The sequence below is a fragment of the Delphinus delphis genome, chromosome 1 (assembly GCF_949987515.2).
Source record: "Delphinus delphis chromosome 1, mDelDel1.2, whole genome shotgun sequence".
Taxonomy (NCBI): Eukaryota; Metazoa; Chordata; class Mammalia; order Artiodactyla; family Delphinidae; genus Delphinus; species Delphinus delphis.
Window position 1 is genome coordinate 24,881,561 of NC_082683.1, and position 25,020 is coordinate 24,906,580.

The window sequence follows — 25,020 nt, forward strand, 5'->3', positions numbered from 1 at the left end:
AAGGACCTCAGACAAGCAGCAGACAAAGCTACCCCCTCCATCCCTAACACTTTAGCTCTGCTATATCTGTGCACAGAAACTCCCAGACACACCCACGTCAACCCACACGTGGCCAGGCCCAGGGTCCCTCCTGTCCAGCCAGCAGATGCAGTCTCAACTTTGCCAAATTCTTTATTAAACCAAAAATTAACACCAAGCAAACTGCAGAACAGGAAATTCAAACAGCTAACCATCCCCTTCCTCTGCCCCTGTTGCTCCTTCCGGAGCACCTCAGGGTTCAGCACTGGTTAGGGAATTAAAGCCCCTCTTTTGGTGGGTAATGAGGGTCAGGTCTCTTCAGGAAGGGGACACTCAGAGCCGACTCCATCTGTAGACCCCAAAGAGGAGTCAAGGGATGGACCAGGGGGCTCTGGAGCTGCAGGGGACTGGCAGAGGAGGCCAAGAATCCCAGCGGCTGCAGGAGGCTGGGCAGGAGGTCGGGGAAGTTGCTCCTGGCCTAGGGACCTCAGTGAGGCTTGGAACTGCTGGCTCATGGCCACCAGGGATTTGAGATGCTGAAGCAGGGCTTGGCGGGGACAGGAAGCCCTGTGGAGGTGCTGGTCATGGCCAGCTGGTGAAGCTGAATAGGGATGCCAGGACTGGTGCCAGCCTGGGTTTGGACGCCGTTGCCCTCGCCCAGGACCCTGCCAGGTCTCAGGCTCTCCCCACAGTCTCCCCCTGCCTCTGGCAGGCCTCTGCCAAGCACAGATTCCCCTTGGAGCCAGGCTGCCTTTGCCCTGGCCCTGCTGCAGGGCACCCACCGGGGGAGGGGATCCCTTCAGGGCCACGTCTGGCCCTGTGGCCTCTGGCTGGTGGCATCTCATCTCTGCTTTTCTGTTGAAGGAGAGCATTTTGCGAACCTTCCCCCACAAGGGGCTGAACTCTGCTGTGGCCAGAAGCCCTGCCTTGGGGAGCAGCACAGCCAGCAACAGGCTTGCGTGAGTGGCTTCCAGGCCTGGAGAAAGAGGAGGAAAGAGACCAAAGGCTTGGACGGAGAGAACTCACAGCCCCCAGAAGCTGCATTCTGGCTGTGGCAAGAGGTCTGGAGGTTAGACCCCAAGAAGAGCTTTCCAGTAGTGAGATGGGGCCCATGAGATGCTAGGAAAGTTAAGTAGGAGGGCGTAAGATTTGCTCTCACAGTGTGTGAAAGGGTTCACCTGGCTGAGACTGGGGCATGGATGGTTTAATCTCAAGGCTGTATGATTCATTCTACCACACTGTCCCCAGGACAGGCAGCCCAGAAAGATCAAACACTACTCGGCAACAGGTACAGTCTTCCCCTTGATACCCCCTCCAGCCCCCTCCCATGCTTTCCTGGATCCACACCCTGGAGGCTATCCAGGCACAAAAGCCAAGCTTGGCCCAGGATAGCTGTGGTGAAAACATCTCTCCTTCCTCTTTTATGTAGGTCCTAATTTCAGCCAGTTGGTGGTTCCTGCCTCTTCTGCTATGCTGGGGTCAAATGTGACTGGTGAGTTTCTCATCAAGGTGCCTGATTGGAGAGACTGTATGTGTGGTGGTTAGCAGGCCAGTTTCTGCTACTGACTGGCTGTGACTCTGGACACTTGCTTTCTCCCTACCTCAGTTTCCTCATCTATGAAGTGAAAAAATTAACAGCACCATCCTGAAGGGGTTATTTTGAGGACTAACTGAATTAATATAAGTGAAGCTTTCAGAATGGTGTCTGGCACATAGTAAACAATATACAAGTCTGAGCTCTTCTTGTTTTTGTTCTCACGTTTGCCCATCTCAGAAGTTCCCTTCTGAGATGTGTCTGCCTCCATGGAGACAGGGGTGACTGTGTCTACAACGTCTGTCTGGTCACCAAGTGAGGGGAGACAGGGCCTGGGATGGGCATTGGGCACTCACCTGGGCCTCCAAGAGGGCGCAGCCTGGAGGGCAGGGGCTGGAAGGCAGGCAGGGGCAGCAGGACCACCCCCACCTGTTCCACAGCTGCCAGGCCGTGGCACTGCTTGTTGTTGAGGTAGGAATAAAGCAGGTGGCAATTTTGGGTGTCCCGAGAGCCCTGTGGGCACAGTCTGACCACGCAGATGTCCTGAGGTTGCAGGAAGAAGAGCAGGTTTAGGAACAGTCATTCTCTGCTCCTGTGAACACCCCTGGTCTCATCTGAACCTCTGAGAACCCTGTGAGGAAGGGTGGCCCCATTTTCCAGAGGTGGAAACAGAGGGACTTGCCCAGGTTCACACAGTGAGTCTGCAGTCACAGTGGGAACTGGACCCGGATATCTTAAACCAGGCCTCTGCTCCAGAGCTGGAGTGAAAGAGAGCTCAGGGCTGGGGATATGGTGCTAGGAGGAGAGGTGGTGCCCAAGGGTGGGTGGTTACCTTGGCCTCGGCTGGGCAGATGCTGGCCAGAAAGTCCCAGACAGCACTGGGGGGGATGCAGCCTGCAGAGCGGATCACCTGGGGCAGGGCCTGGGGACAGGTACGAGGCCAGTCAGCCTCCCAGCTTCCCGCCCACTTTAGGCAGACTCAATACTGGCTACCCGGAAGCCACAGCCTGTGGCCAAGAGGATTGACAGGCAGTGTATCAGGAGCCCCAGTGGCTGCTGGAAAGCCCTAACTACCCCTGGAGGCCTACAGCCTGTCCTGGCCAATCTCCTCCACTTCTCAGGAGCCCCTCACGCCCTCCTCTAACCCCCTACCCTCATCCAACACTTGGCTGATCGTTCACTCACTCAACAATAACTCCTAAAACCCTACTCTGGGCCAGGATGCACCAGACCCTTTTCCTGGGTCCTTCCTGCTTTATGCCTTGGGTTATAGGGAGTCCTTTGCCCATGTGTCTCTGCACGAGTGGGGCTGCATTTAGCCTAGCACAGGGCCAAGCACAGAGAGGGAGCCAAAGACTTGTTTCAGAAGGAGTGAGTGGGTGAATGAATGAACGGGGGTGTGTGTAGCTGACTGGGCTGGTCAGTGTGCAAGGGAGTCTTCGGCGAGCTGGGCAGGAGTACCCGGATGAGACAAAAGCTGTGCCCCGAGACCAGCTGGGCCTTGACCCGGAACTGCTTAATGGAGAACATGTCCAGAGACCCCTCCCAGGGCGGCTGGCTGGGCAGGGCTTTTGTGGACCCAGCAGGCATCTGGAGCCTAGAGGGAGGGACAGAGAGAACAGGGCCAGATGAACAGGTCACCAGGGCTTCCCCAGCAGCTCCTTAGTTTTCAGAGAAGGTCCTGTGTCTCCACTGTGGGTGCTGGAACACTGGTCCAAACATGGCCTTATGTGGTAGAGACCAGTAGGCAGGGATGATTAGTTCCATTGCACAGATGGGGAAACCGAGGCCCACACAAGAGGCAGGATTTGCCTAAGGCCATATGGAAAAACCCAGCCTGTGTCTGCTGCCCTAGCAGGTGGCCTCCCCCACCCACCCTGCCAGTTGCCCACCTCCTTGCCCACTGCCCCATACCTGTCCTTGGGCTCCGTGGGAGGCTTCTCCTTGGTTTGGGGCATCTCTGGAGAGGACATAGGGACCAGGCTTGGGGCTCTCTGGAAAGCATCATCCCCCATCGTCCTGGTGGCTATGAAGGAGGCTGGCCGCTCATACAAGGGCTTCCAGTCTGCAAAGAGCAGAGGCAGGAGCTGAAAAGGGGGCCGGCAGCTAGGCTGAAGCCAGCCCAGGGCATTAGAAACGGAGTTTGAACCAGGTCCTTTTTGAGGTGACCTGGAACACAGGTACCCCCACCCCACCACCTTCTCCCCAAGCCATGAATCCCTGTTGCCGCTGAACCCCACACTCAGCCCCAGCCTACCCACCACCCCTGTGCCCCTCCTGTGTCTCCCTCCCACCCATGCAGATGCGGCAGCTGGGGTCTAGGAAGTGGTGCTTGTGCTGCTCTGTGGTGTCCTCGTGCTGCTCCGTGGTGCCCCTCGACGTGGCAGGCAGGGCCAGTGGGCCGCAGTCTATGGACACCATGGGTTCCTGGGAGGCAAAGGAGGAGAGAGGGGTGGGCCGGGAAGGCGGCTGGGGAGGTCAGCAGCCCTCCATGAGTAGGGGGCCCTCAGGGCTGTGGTTTTATTTTTCTAAATAATATATTCTTTAATTACAAAGGTATCGTGAACTTGTTACAGAAAATTTAGAAAATATAGAAAATTTGAAAATTAAAAAAAAAAATCCCCCCTTGTCCCACCACTTAGAAACAACCGTTGATACTCCGGGTGTTCCTTTATAATAGTTTATCTATACACAGAGTTTCGGGGGTCCTTTTGTGGTTCATGTGTCCATGAAGCACAGCAAAGGTATCTGCCGTGTTATACCGTCCCTGTAGACATTGCACTGATGGGGTGGGCTGGAGTGTACGCATCACCTCTGCTGCTAGACAATCAGGTCGTTCCCAGGCTTTCACTGTAACAAATAACACTGAGGACATCCTTATGCTGAAAGTATTTTCCTAGACTTTCAATTATCTCCTTAGGACGAGTTCTCAGAAGCAGACGACAGAACTGGGGAGAATGAACGTTTTTAAGAACCTTGAAGCCCAATGCCAAATCACCCTTTCTTCCTCATAATAGAAACAGCTTTAAACACACAACAAACATTGATTGCTTCAGGAAGATTTGAAAAGATCTTGAAACTCTCACTCTTGCCTTAAAACCACCTCCAGAGCAGTGACAAGGCACAGGCTTTGAAGTCAGAGAGCCTGGGTTCCAGTCTCCCCCACTGCCAACTAAGTGACCTTGGGCAAACGGTTTCAGGTGCCTCACCCAGGAAACAGGCATCACCCATCTCGTAGGTTATATCGTGAGGTTTGAATGAGGCGTTGTTTGTAAAAGTGGCACATAGTAGGTGTTCAGTCGGAGGAAATGTTGCTATTCTGTGTTATCTTCCCCTCCCCTACTCTGCCGCCCGCTCTCTCTTCCCTCTCTCTCTGGCTCCTCCCCCTATATTTACATTCAATTTACTCAGGGAATACAGGTTGGTTTGGGTTGGGGAGCAGCCACGCCCTCTTAGGGCTCCTCTCCGCACAGCCAGGAGGTCTGCTTGTTGGCCTGGATACTGGTGAGGGACAGCAGGGATTTTTGTCGGTCAAGGTCACTGCCATTTCCCCAGCGAACGAACGTGGCTCAAGGGACCCTGCGCTTCCCCATCCCGGACACACAGCTGATTAGACCGGGGTGAACATCTGACCCACGGGACGCCCAACCAAAGCCGGAGCAGCCTTCTCCTGAGAGCGACTGAAGTGAGCCAAGGGGGCGCTCTGATTGGCTGCAGGAGGCTGAGGGGATGGGTTCACTGATTCGAGGGCTGCTGAGCCATCCTGTTGAGCCATGTGCAAGGAGGAGGGGCCAAGGGGGAGGAAGAAGCAGGATGGACAGGAGGATGGGGCAGGTCCCCCACAAAGAAAAGGACACTCCGCACAGGCTGCTCTGGACTCCAGGTGGTGCCCTGCCGGCGCATCCCTAAGTCCTTCTGCTGAATAGAGCAAGTCTCTGCTCCTTACATCCGAAAAGTCGCTGCCTCAAACAGCGTGTCCCTCCTGCTTCCCAACCTGGGATCTGGTCGGAATGCCTGAGGTTGGGGGGAACTGCGGAGACAGGACTCACTACTACTCACACGAGGTGCCTTGGGGTTAGGCCAAAAGGAGGGGCAGCAGCGCTGCGAAGGTGCGGACAGGCCCGGTGCCGGCGTTTGTCTCACCCCGTGCTCACCCAGACCCTGTGCGGCCACCGTCATTCCCCTATCTACGATGAAGACCGTGGGCCTCAGCGTAGTCAGATGACTTGCCCAAGGCCACACAGCTGGTGAGGTGAGGGGTGGGATCCGAGGGCACAGGCCCTGCCTGGCACCACGTCAGGCTCCCACTTACCACCAGATCCTCCAGGGTCAGCGTCTGGTCCACGTCCCGCAGGATCTCGACTTCCCCCTTGTGGGTCAGTTTGGAGGCCGGGAGGCTGCACGGCTCCTTCTGCAGCTGCGCAATGATCTCCAGGCTCTGAGGGGCGGAGCAGCCCCAGCTCAGCCAGGGTTGGAGGACTTTGGCCACCAAGAGCCCAAGTGCTCCCTTGAAGCCCGTCCGCTGTGGCCCCTTCCATGCCAGCCCTTTCCCTTCCTCCACGTCTCTGCTTCTGCCAGTCCCTCACCTGGAGACCCCCCACCATCCGCCTTACTTCTCCATTTTCCACTCATTCACCCTCCAACTCAAACCCGGCCTCCCCCAGGAAGCCTTCTTGAACTTCGCCTTCTCGCACGAGTCAAATCTGCCCGACTGTATCCCACCCACCCTCTGCCCTGGGAAGAGTGTGGGGTAGTCGAAAGAGCACAGGCGCTAGAGCACCAGCTGTCATTAATAAAGGCCCACAAGATGGTGTGGCCCTGGGCAAGCCCTTCATTGCTCTAAGCCTTAGTTGATCTGTTCTCTAGAAATGAAATTAAGAGCATCATATTAAACAGCTTATGTTGAGTGTTTAGCCTGGAGCCTGGCTCACAGTAAACGCTACTTGTGATTCTTATTGCTGATCAGTGTCATCCTACCTGAAACGATTCCTGAAAGCCTGTCTCTTTCTTTCTAACAACCCCGGGAGGACAGAAGCCCTGTCCTCCCAGCAGGGTTGGCTTTGCGGGCATGGGCTCCATGCAGTAGCCCAGGGCCCTGTGCCTAGAAGGGCCCCATGCTAAATACTGCCATCATCTTGAAATTTTTTTTTTTTTTTTTCTTGGCCGCGCTGCCCGCATGAGAGATTTTAGTTCCCCGACCAGGAATCGAACAAGTGCCCCCTGCAGTGGAAGCACAGAGTCTTAACCACTGGGAAGTCCCTGAAATTCTTAATCGTTGAACAAAGCACCCGCATTTTCATTCTGCACTGGCTCCACAATTTACATAGCTGGTCCTGGTCGCCCACAGTGCCCGGACAGAAGCTCAGAGTGGACAGATGCTCCTAACGGATTCCAGTTATTAATTCTAACCAGCCCAGTGTCTGTCAGAATAAGGGCCTTATTGCCCTAGCCCATACCACAGGCCCTGCTCCCTCGGTCAGTCCCCTTCTCACTGGGGCACCAACAAACATTATGCAAGCATCTCCTGAAGCTGGCTCAGTGCCCACACCTCCCCTGCCCCTGTGCAGTTCCCCCTGGGTGTATGGGGGTGTATCTGTGAACTGCTGGAGGCTGTGGGGTTCCTCGCTCAGCCTGGGGCACTAGGAAGACTTCCAGCCTTTTCTGGAACTTCTGGGGCTGGACTGGAGCAGGGTCATCACACTGGGTCTGTGCCCCATGGATGGCGGATGACAATCCTGGATTCCAGACTCTGCGCCAACATCCCCAGTCCCCCCACTCCCCCCAGCCCAGCTCCATAGAAAAGCAAGTGGAAGACAACACCCCCGTTGGTGTCACCTCTCTACTGAGCTCTCCATCTCCAACCCCCTTCATTTCTGCCTCTTTTCCCTTCTTTTTTGGTGGGGAGAGTCTCTCTGACTCTCTCCCTGTCTGCCCGATCTTTCTGTTCCCTCGTTTCTGTTTCTGTCTGTCCTGTGCTCCCCTGTCTCATCACCTTCCTCCTCACTCTTTGTCTGTCTCTCCCGCTCCATCCTCGGGCCTCCCCCTCCCCAAACCCCTTCTCCATGTCCTGACTTGACCCAACAGCTCACCCTCTTTTCCTCCTGGTCCCGCCAGCGGGCCAGCTCTTGGGGGGCCAGCTGGACCGAGCTCATCCGCACCAGGCCGTGGGGGCTGACGTCTCCGTGAACCACTTTGAGAAACAGGTCCTGCAGGGGCAGGGGCTGCACCACACCGCTTGGAGAGCCCCACCCAACATCCTGCCAGGGCTTCCCACCTCTGAGGGGGACCCAGCCTAGCCCAGAGCCCCACTCACCGGGTTCCTGGGGTCCCGCAGGTTGAACAGCAGGCTGCGGTACTTGTTCTTGTAGCGGCCGTCGGTGGCTTGTGTCAGGTCGAAGAGGGCTGCCTCGATGCCGGCAGCGATGCCCTCCACGGCCTCCTCACTCAGCGCCAGGTCTGGGCGCCCCTGAAGGCTGTGGGGCACAAGGGCAGGGCCAGGGCACCGAGCCCGCGAGGGAGACATGGGTGGAGAGCAGGGTCTGGGCCAACTCTGGTTTCTATTCTGAACATTTTCCTACATGAACCCATTTATTCTCCCCCCAACTCCGTGAAGAAGAGGTATCATCATTCTCCATCTACAGATGGGGTGACTGAGGCTCACAGAGGATAAGGGGCTTGCCTGAGGCCACACGATGAGTAGAAAAGCAAGATCGGATTGCTCAGCCCCTGCTCTGTCCCTGGCCAGTAAACCGGGGTATGGAGGGAGGGGAGGAAGCCTGGTGGGGGGAGGGCAAGGCATGGGTCAGGGGAGGGGATGGAGCCCTGGCCCTGGATGTAACCCTGAATCGGCTACTGACTTGCTGTGTGACCTTTGCAAAACCCTGTCCTCTCTGGGCCTTGGCCTCACCATTAGTAAAGTGACAGTTCTGTGCTCAGATCTCTGAGAGTCTCACTGTGTCTGAAAGCATTTGCTGTGGGCGACATCCACGAGGACCTGAGCAGACACTGAGAGCTGCAGCGGCTTAATGAGAAAGCACAGCCCTGAAGCCAGAGAGACCCAGGTTCAAACGTGTGGGCAAATGACCTCACAGGATAAAATGGGGTTAGTCGTACACACAGAAGCCCTTAGAACACTGCACGGCTCTGGGAGGTGGTGTGTGTGAAGGCAGCCCTTCAGGACGTCCTGGATGTCAGGGAACGCGGAACAAGGCCTTACCGACTCCACAGCGCCTCCCGCATGGCACGGACCACAGTGCCCCGTACCCCAATATCCAGGGGTAGCTTCTCCTGTTGGGGCTGAAGCTGAGCTGTGGGGAAACAGAGTCTCTGGCGCCCAGTGGATGCTCAGGGGCAAGGGGAGGGGGTGACTCAATGCTGAGGGGCTTAGGCAGGCAAGGCAAGGGTCCCACCCTCAGAGACCCAGGGCGTCTAGGATGTCTGTCTGGGAGCCGAGTCCAGGCAGCCAGCGGTCCCCACCCCATTGGGGAAGGACTACAGGCTGATTGCGGGTGGGAGAGGAGAGGAGTCTTGGCAGGGGCTGGGGCCCAGAGCTGGGTGGGAGCCCCCTGCGTGCTCAGCAGTCCCTAGAAGACAGACGGCTGCTGAGGGGCACCCTCCACGGCCCCTCACCTGAGTCCTCTCCCCGCGCCTGCTCCCCAGGCTCCTCTTCAGCCTCCACTGGGCCACACTGTAGGGGAGGGGTGAGGACCCGAGGCCTTGTCCCCGGCTGCAGCCTCCCAGCCCCAGGGGGACCCTGCCTCCCCAGTCACCTCCCCAGTCCCACATTCCCCCTACCCGTGCTCCAGGGAGGGATGCCGCGTGGCCAGGGCAGAAGCACTCACCCCCGGACACTCTGCACCAGCCTCCTGAACGGGAACCCCCTCCTGCAACAGAATGAGCATGTGCAGAAGAAGGTGGAGCCCCTGGGCAGAAAGGAATGACTCCTCGGATGGTGGAAAGGGTCAGAGAGGCCACCAGAGCCCCATGCTGTCCCCCCTGAGGGAGGTGGCTAGAGGATCTTGGGATGGCAGGACATGAGGGGTGGCCAGGAACAAAGGCCAACAACTGCTCTCTCCCCAAATGCATGGAGGCCCAGCCCCTCCCTTCCTCCTCTGCTCCGGTCAAGCTCCTGAACTCTGCAGTGCAGGAGAAGGAATGCACAGACCACCGCCCGGGGGCGGCCAGCCAGCAGAGGTCTAACTCTGCCTCTGGCTTTTACGTTCTGTGTGACCATGTGCAAGTCACGGCGTCTCTCTGGGCTGCAGCACCATCTCTGCGAATCAGGTGTGCATGTGCCTCTCCCAACAGGATGAAGAGACCTGCCAGTGTAAAGAACATCTTCTGTACCTGGCACCCCGTGGGGCCCCGGGCCATGGGCCTTTCCTTCAATCTGGGCCTCTGGACAGGTGAGGCTGAGTTGACCTCCATCATGTCCTCCAGAACCTCCAGCTTCGGAGGCAGGAGCCCCCCTGCCTGGCCGTAGCCGATGGCCCCCAGGAGGTGGATCACTGCCCCAGAACCAACCTGCCAGGGGAGAAGAGCCCTTCAGAGCACTAACCTCACCTGCAATTGTTTACTGTCCTCGCTCTTCCCTGCTGAACTGTAAGCTCCATGAGGACAGGGAGCATGTACGTCTTAGCCCCCATTGTATTCCTAATGCCCAGAAAAGGCTGGCACAGAGGAGGGCTCTATAAATATTTGCTGACTGCCTGGCCTCCATCCCAGGAGAGAAGCCTGTCTTCATTCCCATCCTCTCGGCTTCCCCTCTCACTCCCAGCCACGTTCAGAGTTACCTGGACCCTGTACTGAGACCCTTCTCACCCTTCTGACCAGAGATACATCTTACCAGGGAGCCATATCCTGTTCTGAACCCACCTTCTCTTCCTCAAAGCTTTGTCATGCCCCTTTTCCAGGGTCACTGACTTGCCTTTTGCCCTGAAACAGCCACGTGGCGAACACGTCCAACACCCCTTCTGAAAGCCTGCTGATCACCCCTCTATTGCCCCTGAGAGGAAGCCCTTCATGACCATTTCAAGATGCAGAGTGGTTCTGGGTCTTCTAATGAGCTATAGAATCTCTCCTGCTCCCCTTTTTGCATTGGCTGCCAGGAAGCTTAGTATTAACTTTAAGCCTAGACGTTGTACCTTTCCAGGATTGGGGGGTGGGGTGTTGTAACAAGATTTCCCCTTCTCCTCCCCCTTTTCTTGCTTTCTTTAGACTTTAACCCATTTGAGTGTGTTTTGATTCTTTTAATTTATTACAAACCACAGGGAATTGTTTTGAAAGTAGATGGGTCTAAAAAGTAATCATTGAATGAATGATCATGAATGGTCAGGTTCCAAGGTTTGGGGGAAAACAGAGGTCTGAGATTCACGTCATAGGAAGTGGGGAGTACTAGGAAGCTCCGGAGGAGGGCAGGCTGGGGCAGGGGGCTGGGATCGTCTCTGGGGAGGACCCCTCCCACCCCACCACACCTCAGGAGAGAGAGAAAAAACAGCAGTAATAAAAAGGAAAAAACCTACGTAATACACATGCTTCACCCCATGGGCCATTTTCATTGCCTCCTCGGAGAGAAAGAAGAAACAGACATTAGAATTCAGAGGACCCAGTGACCCCACTGCAGGGAATTCACAAGAAAATACACACAAAGGTGAAAGATGTACATTCAGTGTTCACTGGGTTGGCATTTATAACAACAACAAAAAAATTGGATACAATCCAGTGTCCATCAAAAGGGTAATGGTTAATAAATAGTTACATATCATACTACGGATTCTAAGTGGCCATTAAAAAGAGTGAGTAGTAATAAAAAACTACCATTCATCAAGGGCTTATAAAGCAGCTGACCCTGGAAGAAGCATGTCATACATGATCTTATTAAGGTCTCAGAACAACACTATGAACTATGTACTATTTCCATCCCCATTTTACAGATGAGGAAACTGAGGCTCAGAGAGGCTCTGAAAAGTCCCATAGCTACTAAGTGACAGAGGCTCTGAAAAGTCCCATAGCTACTAAGTAACTAGAACCTAGTTCTGTCTGACTCCGAAGCCCAGGCATTTAACTGCTGGGCTATGTGGAGAGCACTGAGAGATATGGTAAGATTCATGGAAAGATGTCAAGCTGTATTGTTTGGAGAAAAAGAAAGAAATAGGTTACGGAGCAGTATGTGTTGCATAAACCCATTTATGTAAATATATATTTATAGATGCATAATAGAAGTTATCTCTGGGGAATGAAATTCCAGGGGGATTTTCACTTTCTACTTGTAGACACTTGGGTATTTATGTTACTCAGAATGAGCATGTGTCTCTTTTATAAGCACAAACATACTTTTTAAATTAAAAGACAAGTTCAGAACAATGTGTGTAGTGTGCTACCATTTGCTTTAAAAAGAGAAAGATTTTTTCATTGTATTTGCTTGAATCTGCATGAAATATCTCTGGAAGTATCCACAAGAACTGGATATCAGAGGCTTCCAATAGGAAAGGGACTGGGAGTTGAGAGGGAGACTTTTCACTTTTTTTTTTTTTTTTTTTAACCATGGGAATGAATCAGCCTTTCAAAAAAGTAAATTGAGATGGGGGGGAGGGGGTGGCAGAGAGAAAACAAGGGACATCTGGGAGGGAAAACAGGAAAGAGATTAAGAATAGTCCTTCACAGTTTCAAACCTTTTGACTGGCCCCTGTTCTCAGGGGTCCACATACCAGTGTTATGAGGTTCCCAAACAACAGGCAGCAGAATCAGACCAGCAAAGGCTTCAGATACTGGACTTATCAGACAAGAATACAACATATTTATGTATGATATATTTAAAGAAATAAAAGGCAATGTCGAACATATGAGTGAAGGGCAAAAATATGTATTAAAAATATTATATATATATATATATATATATATATACACTCTGAAGGGCAGATTTGGTTGGGCACAAAACACGACTTCTGGAAATAAAAATATGATAATAATAACTATTAAAATTTAGAAGTCAATATATAGGTTTAATAGCATATTAGACACAGCTGAAATAAGCTAGTGAACTAGAAAATAGACTTAAAGAAATTATACAAAATATTTACAACACAGAGACCGTGAAACACAATCAAAGAGACACAAAGGCTAGAGCGAAAGGACTAATATCACTCTGGAACTAAAGTTCCAGAAAGAGAGAGGAGAGAATTGAGCAGAGGGAGTATTTGAAGATAGACAGCTAAGAATTTTCTAGACTTGATACAGGACGACAATTTACAGATTCAAAAAGCTCAGTGAATTTCAAAAAGTTTAAATGAAAGTAAATCCACACCTAGACACATCATAGTGAAACTGCTCCACACCAATGATAAGGAGATCCTGGGCTTCCCTGGTGGAGCAGTGGTTAAGAATCCGCCTGCCAATGCAGGGGATACTGGTTCGAGCCCTGGTCCGGGAAGATCCCACATGCCGCGGAGCAACTAAGCCCGTGTCCACAACTACTGAGCCTGCCCTCTACAGCCCGCGAGCCACAACTACTGAAGCCCACGAGCCACAACTACTGAAGCCCGCACACCTAGAGCCCATGCTCCACAACAAGAGAAGCCACTGCAATGAGAAGCCCGCGCACTGCAACGAAGAGTAGCCCCTGCTCACCGCAACTAGAGAAAGCCCGCGTGCAGCAACGAAGACCCAACACAGCCAAAAATAATAAATAAAATAAATTTATTTTTTAAAAAAAGGAGATCCTAAAAGCATTGAGAGGGGGAAAAAAAATCTAACACTTTAATAGCACTGAAAATGTGCTACCACTGTTCTCAATGCTTTCCTTGTTAGTTCACTTAATCCTCATCACAACCCTGCGAGTTAGGTACTGGTACCATTATTGCCCCCATTTTACAGAAGAGGAAATTGAGGCACAGAGAGGTTAATCAGCTTGCCCAGTGTCATACAGCTAGTAAACCAAAGATCTAAGATTTAAATCCTGGCAGTCCGATTCCAGAGGCCACACCTTTAACCGCTAACGCTATAATGCCTGCCTCTCACAAAAAGACACTCTACCTACAAAGGAACGGTAGTTAGACTAACAGCTAACTTGTCGATAGTAATATGGAAGCAAAACATAGCAGAATAATATTTTCAATATGCTTAAGGAAAATATCAATTGTGCACCCACACAAATTTTTTGAGAATGAAGATAAAATAAAGATATTATAACTTATTTACAAAACAGAAATAGACTCACAGACATAGAAAATAAAGTTATGGTTACCAAAGGGGATAGCGGGGGTGGGGAAGGATAAATTAGGAGTTGGGGATTTACATATACCCACTACTACATATAAAATAGATAAACAATAAGGACCTACTGGGTAACGCAGGGAACTATATTCAGTATCTTGTAATAACCTATAATGGAAAAGAAACTGAAAAAGAACAGATTCAGTGAACTGAGTCACTTCGCTGTACACCTGAAATATTGTAAATTATACTTCAATTTTAAAAATGGTTTAAAATAAAAAATAAAGATATCATAGAGAAAACCAAGAGAGTTATTGTTTTTCTTGATAATTTTATTTTTCTCAATAAACAAAATGTTAAAGGATGAACTTGAGGCAGAAGGAAGGAAAAATGATCCCAGATATAAAAGCTGAGATGTAGAGAGGAATTCTGAGCAAAGAAAATGATAACTATGTTGTTAAATCTAAACGAACACTGATTATATGAAACTATAATATTTGTGTAATTTGTGGGATTAAAAAAATAACTTAGGACCAACTTACTAGATAACAACAGCACATAAATTGGGAAGGTGCATGCTTGGAACTAAAGCATTCCCAGATCATCGTATTACTTCAGAGGAAGATAAAAACAGTAACTTCCTTTATACTTTGATAGGTCAGGTATTTGTGTTAACATTTCTACAACAGCCACCAAAAGAATACAAACAGGGCATAGAGGGATAAAAAGGAATAAGAAAAAGTAATCAATCTAAAAGGAGGTAATAAAAGGGAGAAAGTGTATAAGAAAATGCAGGATATATGCAAAGCAGAAAATAAGACAGTAGGAATAGAGTCAAATAAATCATAACTACAACAAATGTAAATGGATTAATATTTCAGATTAATGCAAAAATTATCAGAACTTTAAAGAAAGGAAATCCAATTATAAGACACTTATAAAACCTATTTATGAAACACAACAATGCAAAAAGGTTAAGAGAAAAAAATGGAGTAATATGTGAGTGGGCAAATACTAACCAAAATAAAGTTTTGTAGCTACACTAGTCTCAGACAAAACGAACTTTAAGGCAAAAAATAATTAGAGGCAAAGACCTCATTACATAAAGATTAGCAATTTCACCAGAAAGCTATAACAACTCTAAATGTATAAGCGTCTAATAACATAATCTCAAAAAACATAAAGTAAAAATTGACAAAGCTATGAGGAAAAAGACAAAACCACCACTATAGCATGAAATTTTAATGTATTTCTCTAACTATTGCTAAATCTAGCTGACAAAATAATCAGTAAGGATAAAAAAGATTGAATGAAAACAATGAAGAAGCTTAATCTGTGTACATATATAGAACACTGTTCTTAATATACACATTCTTTTCAAGTATACATGTAACATACATGAAAATTAAGCACAACCTGAGCCATAAAGCAAATAGCAACAAATTTCAAAAGACTAGTATTTTTTAGACCAACACTGCCCAATTAATTACAAATGTGAGCCATAGGTGTATTTTTAAGTTTTCTAGCCACATTAAAAAAAGGTAAAAAGAAACAAGTGAAATTCATTTTATATTTTACTTAACTCAAAACATCCAAAATATTATCATTTTAACTTGTAATCAATAAAAAACATTATTAATGAAACTTTAATTTCTTTTTTTCAGTGACTGAGTCACTGAAATCCTGTATGTATTTTACACTTACAGTACATCTCAATTTGGACTGGCCAGCTTTCTTTTTTTTTTGCCGCGCCACGCAGCATGTGGGATCTTAGTTCCCAGGGATTGAACCCACGCCCCCTGCATTGGAAGCACGGCATCTTAACCACTGGACCACCAGGGAAGTCCCCTGGCCAACTTTCAAGTACTCAGTAGACACAAGTGTATAGTGGCTACCACATCAGATGACTCAGATAAAGATCACTTTCTCAGACCATAATATGATTAAGTTAAAAAGCAATAACAAAAAGAAAAACATAGAGAAAGAAAGTAAAGAAAGAAACTCATATGAATGGCAATTAAGAAATACACTTCTAAATAACACATAGGCCAGGGACTTCCCTGGTGATCCAGTGGTAAAGAATCCACCTTCCAATGCAGGGAACGTGGGTTTGATCCTTGGTTGGGGAACTAAGATCCCACAGCCGAGGGGCAACTAAGCCCATGTGCCACAACTACTGAGCTTGCGCACCTCAACTAGGGAGAAGCCCATGTGCCACAAGGAAAGATCCCGCATGCCTCAATGAAGATCCCGTGTGCCAAAACTAAGACCCGATGCAGCCAAAAAATAAATAAAATAAATAAACATAAAATAAATAAATAACACATAGGCCAAAGGAAAAATTGTAATAAAAGTTATGAAATACTGAGAATTGAATGATAATAAGAAAGACATATATTAGAGTGTGCGGATGGAACTAACATCATCATTAGAGGTTCCTTTAGAACTTTAAATGACTATTAGAAAGGAAAAAGATAGAAAATTAATGAACTAAGCATCATTCTTAAAATATTATAAAAATAAGAGAATAAATGGAAAGAAAGATGATACTGAAAACAAACATATAATGGAGAGGATCCACAAAACCAAAAATCAGGTCTTTGAAAAGACTAAGAAAAAAAACAATTCTCTGCCTAAGGAAAAGAGGGAAAGGACAATGAGACAATATTTAGAATGAGTAATCATAAGTGCACAGATATTAAAAAGATAAGAGGCTATTGTGAAATACTTTATGCCAATATGCAAGTAGATCTGAAAACTCAGATTAAATGGATACAATTCTAGAAAAATGTAACTTACCAAAATTGACTCAAGGAAAAAATTTTTTAAACTGAATAAACCTATAAGCATAGAATTAATTGAATCAGTAGGGAAGGAATCATCTTCCCTAAAGAAAACACCAGTCGAGACTTCTTTTTTTTAACCAGTGATGCTACCGAAATGTTCAAAGAACAAATAATTCCAACTTTATACAAATTACTGCAGCAAATGGAAAAAGGGAAAACGCTCTACAATTCATTCTATGAGGCTGCAAAACTGAATACCAAAACCTCACAAGGACACTGTAAGAATAAATCATTTCAGGCCAGTTAACTCATCAACAGAAATACAAAATTTCCAAACCAAATATTATCAACATGAATTCAGAAAACATAAAAAAGATATAACATGATCAATTTGGGGTTTATTCCAGAAATGCAAGATTGACTTAATATTTTAAAAACCCAACTCATTAAATTAACATTAGTAAGAGAATAAAAATCATATTATATCAAAAAATGCAGAAAATATACTTCTTAAAATGTACTGTCCATTCAGAATAACAAGCAAATCAGGAATAGAAGGGAGCTTCCTTAACTTGATAAAGTATCTATATAAAAACACAGCAAACATCACACTCATGGTGAAATGATGACCACATTCCCTTTGAAATCCAGAACAAGACAAAGTTCCCTGTTACCCTATTACTACTTCTATTCAATATTATACTAAAGGTCTTAGCTAGCACAGTAAGGAAAGGGGGTGGGGGAGATGTAAGAATTGGAAAGGAAATAACAAAACTCTCATTATTTGCAGGTTATATGACTACCTACATAGAAAGCAAAAAAAAATCCTAATAGGTAAATTATATAAATTAATAAAAGATTTCTGCAAAATCAATTGCATGTTATATACCATCAATAGTTAGAAACAGCAATTTTTAAAAGTTACCATTTTATAATACATAAACACATAAAGAAATAAAATCAGACAGTATGTGCTTTCTGATGGAAAGACCACACCACTACCTAAAAAGTAGTTGGCCCCAAAACTTTGAATCCAAATCTAATCAAAGCTCCAGGTTTAACCACCAGTTCACAGAAAATACAGAAGACAGAGGAACAGGCTGCACTATAACCACAGCGATGCAATAAGCTACAGGAAAAACAACCTAGTTTCTTCAAAAATGACTGCAAGAAAAACAAGATTGGAAACAGACCTATACGTTAAAAGAGGCTTACAAGGCATATCAACCAACTGCAATGTGTAGATTTTACTTAGATCCCGACTTTAAAAAGACAAAGTATAAAAATAAATTATCATCTTTATGAAACTATTGGAAATTTGGATATTAAACAAATATTTGATATTAAGGAATTATGGTCAACCTTTAGAGAAAATAATGCGTGGTTGCTAGAGTTGGGTGATGAGTACAAGAGATTTCATTCCAGGCACCGGTAATTTTTTTCTGTGAAGAGCCAGAGAGAAAATATTTTAGGCTTGCTGGCTATACAGTCTCCATTGCAATCACTCAACTCTGCCACTGAGGTAGGAAATCAGCCATGGACAATTTGTTAACAAATAGTTGTGCCTGTGCTCTGATAAAACTTTATTTACTAAACCAGCTGAGGTGACCAAAGCGTGGGTGATAACTTGCCAACTCCTGCTTAAAATTCAATCTACTTTTACATATATTTGAAATTTTCCATAACAAAATATTATATATAGATACCGTATTTAGGAATAAATCTGAAAAAGATATGCAAGACTTTTATATGCAAGAACGTATAAAACTTTATTGAAAAACAATAAAGATGATCAAAATAAATGGAGGAATATACTATGTTCATGGATTGGAAGACTCAATATTGTAAAAATGTTAGTTCTGCTTAAAATGATTTACAGGTACAGTATATTTCCCATTAAGATCTCAACAGGTTTTTTTCAAGTGTGGAAATTGACAAGCTGATTGTAATATTTATGTGAAGGAGGAAAAAAAGTAAGAGTAAAGATGCTCCTGAAAATAACAAAATTGGGAGACTTTTCTTGCTAGATATCAAGAAGTATTAATAATTATTATAATTAATTATAATTATATATTATAATTAATTTATTATTAATTATAATTAATATAAAATATATGCATAAGGAAAGAAATTTTAAACAAGATGAGCATAGGGAGAACAAAACCAATCCCACATATATGGAGACTTGATTTATGACAGGGCTGGCATTGCATATAACTGGAGAAGGACAGAATTTTCAGTAAATGGTGTTGAAACAATTGGGTATCCATATAAAAAAGTGATATACCCCATATCACTCACAAAATCAATTCCAGGCAAATTATAGACCTAAGTGTGAAAGGAAACACAACACTACATAGAAGAACATCTTCATGACCTTGAGATAGGAAAGAGATTCCTTAAAAAGATTATACCTATTAGGATACATATAAATTAGGATACATTAAACTTAAGAATTTCTCCAGCAATTCTACCTCTTTTTAATTCCAATTCAATTCAACTTCCACTTCTGGGTATAGACACAAAAGAACTGAAAGCAGGGACTTGGATATTTGTATACCAATGTTCACAGCAGCATTATTTACAATGGCTAAAAGGTTGGAAATAACCTAAATGTCCAGTAACAGATGAATGGATAAACAATATGTGGTAAAGGCATACAATGGAATATTATTCAGCCTTAAAAAGGAATGAAATTCTGACGCATGCTACAACATGAACCTTGGAGACATTATGCTAATAAGTCAGTCACAAAAGGACAAATATTGTACAATTTCAATTATATGAGGTACCAAGAATAGTCAAATTCATAGAAACAGAAAGTAGAATAGTGGTTATCAAAGGCTGGGGGAAGGGGAGAATGGGGAGTTATTGCTTAATGGGTACAGAATTTCAATTTGGGAAGATGAAAAAGTTCTGGAGACGGATGGTGGTGATGACTGCACAACAACGTGAATGTACTTAATGTCACTGAACTGTACACTTAAACATGGTTTAAAAGGTATATTTTATGTGATGTATATTTTACCGCAATAAAACAATTTTTAATAATTAAGAATTTCTACCCATCAACAGACACCATAAGGAAAGCAAAATATGAACCACACTTTGGGAGAATATATTTGCAAAACATATAGCTGACAACGGAAGAGTATCTAGAATACATAACGAACTCCTACAGATCAGTAAGGAAAAGTTAAAACCAAAAATTTTTTTTGGCAAGACTTAACCAGAAATGACCAGAATGCATGCAAAGATTCTTCTTAGTAATAGGGAAATGAAAATTAAAACAACATTGAGACACCATAGCGTATCCCTATTTTGGCAAAAATTGAAGTCTGATAATATCAAGTGTTTGTAAAGATGTGGAGCTACTGGAATTTTGCACTGCTGGCGGGAGTACAAACTATTTTCAGCCATTTTAGAAAACATCTGGCACTGTTTAAGTTGAATATGTGTATACCCTATAACCCAGCAATTCCACTCCCAGGAATATTCCATGGAGCCACTCTTGCCCACATGTACCAAGAAACATACAAAACTGTTCATCATAGCAGCACCATATGTAATAGCAAAAAACTGCAAACAACCCAAATGTCCACGTGGAGTCAAGGAATAAATAAATTGTGGTATATTCGTGCAATAGAATCCTTACTGCCAATACTTAGGATATGTGTGAACTTGGGAAAGTTACTTAACCTCTCTGTGCCTCAGTTTTCTCATCAGTAAAATGGGGATAATACAAGTATCAACCTCATAGTGTTAATGCAAGGATTATTATCATTATTCAAGGCTCTTAGAACAGCGCCTGGGACTCAGCAAGCTCTCTCTATAAACTCTGATGTTGTTAAGTTTCCTTGGCTCCTGCCCCTGAGAGAGTCCCTCCCGGTAACTGACCAGACTTCAGTCTCTCCATTTCCCTTTAAGCAATGTTGTCCTCAATGATCTTTCCCACCTTCCTTCTCCCCTCTTGACCCCACCCCACCTACTGCTCTGCTCCTGCAATGCTCCAAGCTGCTCCCTGTCTCTGTACTTTTGCATGTGCTCTGCGCTCTTCCTAGTATGCCCTTCCTACCTTCTCTGCCTGCTGCACACCCACTTCCTTTGCCCAGATCCAGCTCCCACAGCCCCCTCCTGTGCCCTACCCTACCTCCAAGCCCTCCCACACACCCCTCCCTAGGGAAGACTCAATTGCTCTCTGGGTATCCAGAATCTGCTAGGTGTCAATCTGAATCTCAACTCTGGTTACTTGTTTGTCTCCCCACACTGGACTTTGAGATCCTGGAGGAGCACTCCCTGTTTGCTGAACAAATAAAGCCCCATAAAAATCTAAATCCCTTAGCCAGGCCTTTAGCATCCTGGCTCAGTGCACAGAGTGGAACTGAACAGGCCTGGATTCAAATCCTGACTCCACTGCTTACTTACTGCACGACCTTGAGTGAGTCACTTAGCTTCTCGGAATCCCAGTTTTCTTAATCAGCAAAACAAGGGTATTAACACTGACTTTTCATGCTATTGTGAGGATTAAACATGAGATGATGACCTATGTGAAGCTCCTGGTATACAGTAAGCACTTAAAGAGCTATTCTTAGGCTGTCCATCTGCTGGAGACATGCTCCTCCCTCTCACAACTCCTGATGCTTCGTAGCTGCAGACGGGGTACCTGACTGTGGGAGCCGAGGTGGGGCCGGAGGAGCTGTGTGCCTCCCGAGCTGTGACAGGCAGAACAGGGGACACTGCCAGAGCTGCCCTCCCCACGTCCCTGCTATCCCATCCGCTGAGTGGCTCCAGACCTAACTGACCCCCGTGGGGATCAAATAGCGAAGAAAATGGCGCTTCAACCAACTTCCCCACCCCCCCTCTAAGAGTCTCTATCTCACACCAAAAGAATACAACACAGCCAGCCTCTCATACCAGATTCCCAGCAGTTCTGGGGCCCAGCTGATTCCCACATTTCATAGAGGAGGCAACAAGATTCAGAGAAGAGACATCTCTCGTCTAAAGTCACTCCGTTGTAAGAAGCAAAGCCTGACCCTGAACCTGTCTATCTGCCCCTGACATGAGCCAAGCTGCCTCCAGGAGAAGGTGCCAGGGCCCTCAAAGGGGATGCAGATCAGCTGGGCACTATGCCCATGCTTGCCCACGCCCCACTCAGCCCTGTCCTCAACCACCTGCCCGTCTCTGTCACAGCCCAGCCTCAATTCTTCTCCTTCAGCTGGCACCAGTTGCCGTGCTAACAGGTTGTTTGGGAAGCTGTGGAATGATGGGGCTGTGCCGCAGAGTCAACGATGGGGCCTGGAGGAGAGAGCAGCTGTGGGCTGCTTCCAGTCAAGGTGGGCAGGAACCTGGCTCCGCCACCAAGCTCAAATACCCCCTCAAAACACTGCAGACCCAGGAATTCCAATTCCGGGCATCTGGCCCAAATAAATAATCTGAAATGGGGAGAAGCCAGATGCACAGGAGTGTTCACCCCGGCAGTCCTTAAAGCAGGACAAAATTGTATACATCAATAACAGGTAACATTTTTTAGTTTCTTCTTGTACCAGGCACTGTGCTAAATACTGAACACACACATGTGTCATCTCGTTTGCTCCTCACACCGCCCTATGAGGTAAGTACTTCTAATACCCCCATTTTGCAGATGAGGAAATTATACTCAGAAAGGTGAGGCCGCTTGCCTAGGTCACATTCAGAGAGTGGCAAAGCCAGGACTGAATGCCTGTCTGTCAGCCTCTGAGCTTTGTGCTCTTAACTTACATGACAGCGGTCGGAAATGAGAAGAGGAAGACCCAGCCCATCCTCTGGTCCTGGCAGTGCCTGTAGACCGCTATGATGCAGGGTTCAGGGAAAGCACAGATTTGCAAAATTGTATGTACCAACTGGGAAACACCTTCGAATACTAAAGCACTTGAAAATTAAAGTGTAAGTCCCAGAACAATGAGGCATGGCGTGAACCTACTTATATATAAAAAGGTGCCTTCAATATACAGATGTTCATATATGTATAGAAGTTATAAAAAGGAGACTGGAAGGATGCTAACCATTAACAGCAGACAAAGGGCAATTGGGCCGGGAGGTATTAAACAGGATTTCCTCACTCTGTGTTAACAAATTCATTGTAAAACAATTTTTTTAATACCTAAAAAATCAAGTTATAAATTGTGACATGGGGCTTCCCTGGTGGCACAGTAGTTAAGAATCTGCCTGCCAATGCAAGGGACATGGCTTCAAGCCCTGGCCCGAGAAGATCCCACATGCTGTGGAGCAACTAAGCCTGTGCACCACAACTACTGATCCCACGTGCCACAACTACTGAAGCCCGCACATATAGAGCCCGTGCTCCGCAACAAGAGAAGCCACGAAAATGAGAAGCCTGTGCACCACAATGAAGAGTAGCCCCTGCTCACCACAACTAGAGAAAACCCACGCACAGCAACGAAGACCCAACACAGCCAAAAATAAAAACAAATAAATTAATTAATTTAAAAAAATAAATCGTGACATGCATGATCCCCTTTCTAGGCAAAGAAAAGACTTATATGCATAGGAAAAAAATGGAAGAAAGGACATATATCAAAATGTCAACAGGATGGAACAGGATAGAAAGCCCAGAGATAAACCCACACACATATGGTCACCTTATTTTTTTTTTTTAATATTTATTTATTTATCTGGCTGTGCTGGGTCTTAGTTGCAGCACTCGGAATCTTTGTTTCCGTGTGTAAGATCTTTGTTGCGGCACGTGGGATTTTTAGTTGTGGCATGCAAACTCTCAGTTGCAGCACGTGGGACCTAGTCCCCTGACCAGGGATCGAACCCGGGCCCCCGGCATTGTGAGCACAGAGGCTTAGCCACTGGACCACCAGGGAAGTCCCAGGTCACCTTATTTTTGATAAAGGAGTCAAGAATATACAATGGAGAAAAGACAGCCTCTTCAATAAGTGGTGCTGGGAAAACTGGACAGCTACATGTAAAAGAATGAAATTAGAACACTCCCTAACACCATACACAAAAATAAACTCAAAATGGATTAAAGACCTCAATGTAAGGCCAGACACTACAAAACTCTTAGAGGAAAACACAGGCAGAACACTCTATGACATAAATCACAGCAAGAGCCTTTTTGACCCAACTCCTAGAGAAATAGAGATAAAAACAAAAATAAACAAATGGGACCTAATGAAACTTAAAAGCTTCTGCACAGCAAAGGAAAACATAAACAAGACGAAAAGACAACCCTCAGAATGGGAGAAAATATTTGCAAATGAAGCAACTGACAAAGGATTAATCTCAAAATTTACAAGCAGCTCATGCAGCTCAATATCAAAAAAACAAACAGCCCAGTCCAAAAATGGGCAGAAGACCTAAATAGACATTTCTCCAAAGAAGAAATAAAGATTGCCAATAAACACATGAAAAGATGCTCAACATCATTAATCATTAGAGAAATGCAAATCAAAACTACAATGAGATATATCATCTCACACCAGTCAGAATGGCCATCATCAAAAAATCTACAAACAGTAAATGCTGGGGAGGGTGTGGAGAAAAGGGAACCCTCTTGCACTGTTGGTGGGAATGTAAATTGATACAGCCACTATGGAAAACAGTATGGAGGTTCCTTAAAAAACTAAAAATAGAACTACCATACGACCCAGCAATCCCACTACTGGGCATATACCCTGAGAAAACCATAATTCAAAAAGAGTCATGTACCACAATGTTCACTGCAGCTCTATTTACAATAGCCACGACATTGAAGCAACCTAAGTGTCCATTAACAGATGAATGGATAAAGAAGATGTGACACATATATACAGTGGAATATTACGCAGCCATAAAAAGAAACGAGGGCTTCCCTGGTGGCGCAGTGGTTGAGAGTCCGCCTGCCGATGCAGGGGATACAGGTTTGTGCCCTGGTCCGGGAGGATCCCGCATGCTGCGGGGCGGCTGGGCCCGTGGGCCGTGGCCGCTGAGCCTGCGCGTCCGGAGCCTGTGTTCCATGGCGGGAGAGGCCACAATGGTGAGAGGCCCGCGTACCGCAAAAAAAAAAAAAAAAAAAAAAAAAGAAACGAAATTGAGTTATTTTTAGTGAGGTGGATGGACCTCGAGGCTGTCATACAGCATGAAGTAAGTCAGAAAGAGAAAAACAAATACCATATGCTAACATATATATGGAATCTAAAAAAAACGTTCTGAAGAACCTAGGGGCAGGACAGGAATAAAGACACAGACATAGAGAATGGACTTGAGAACACAGGGAGGGGGAAGGATAAGTTGGGACAAAGTGAGAGAGTGGCATGGACATATATACACTACCAAGCGTAAAATAGATAGCTAGTGGGAAGCAGCCGCATAGCACAGGGAGATCAGCTCGGTGCTTTGTGACCACCTAGAGGGGTGGGATAGGGAAGGTGGGAGGGAGACACAAGAGGGAGGGGATATGGGGATGTATGTATATGTATAGCTGAT

General features: G+C 46.5%; 1 protein-coding gene across 1 annotated transcript in view; it reads right to left on the bottom strand.

Moving 5' to 3' along the window:
• Nucleotides 1-326: 326 nt before the first annotated feature.
• Nucleotides 327-25,020, bottom strand: part of SPOCD1 (SPOC domain containing 1) — a 28,659-nt gene continuing 3,965 nt past the window's right edge. Inside the window, exons 3-16 of the mRNA XM_060003367.1 lie at nt 11,074-11,112; nt 9,899-10,075; nt 9,394-9,435; nt 9,182-9,239; nt 8,769-8,859; nt 7,866-8,025; nt 7,642-7,758; nt 5,865-5,990; nt 3,847-3,979; nt 3,467-3,617; nt 3,014-3,149; nt 2,385-2,474; nt 1,909-2,095; nt 327-994 (exon numbers count right to left, since the gene is read on the bottom strand). Of these exons, the coding sequence (XP_059859350.1) occupies nt 327-994; nt 1,909-2,095; nt 2,385-2,474; nt 3,014-3,149; nt 3,467-3,617; nt 3,847-3,979; nt 5,865-5,990; nt 7,642-7,758; nt 7,866-8,025; nt 8,769-8,859; nt 9,182-9,239; nt 9,394-9,435; nt 9,899-10,075; nt 11,074-11,112 (2,175 nt within the window). The remainder of the gene's footprint in view (nt 995-1,908; nt 2,096-2,384; nt 2,475-3,013; nt 3,150-3,466; nt 3,618-3,846; nt 3,980-5,864; nt 5,991-7,641; nt 7,759-7,865; nt 8,026-8,768; nt 8,860-9,181; nt 9,240-9,393; nt 9,436-9,898; nt 10,076-11,073; nt 11,113-25,020) is intronic.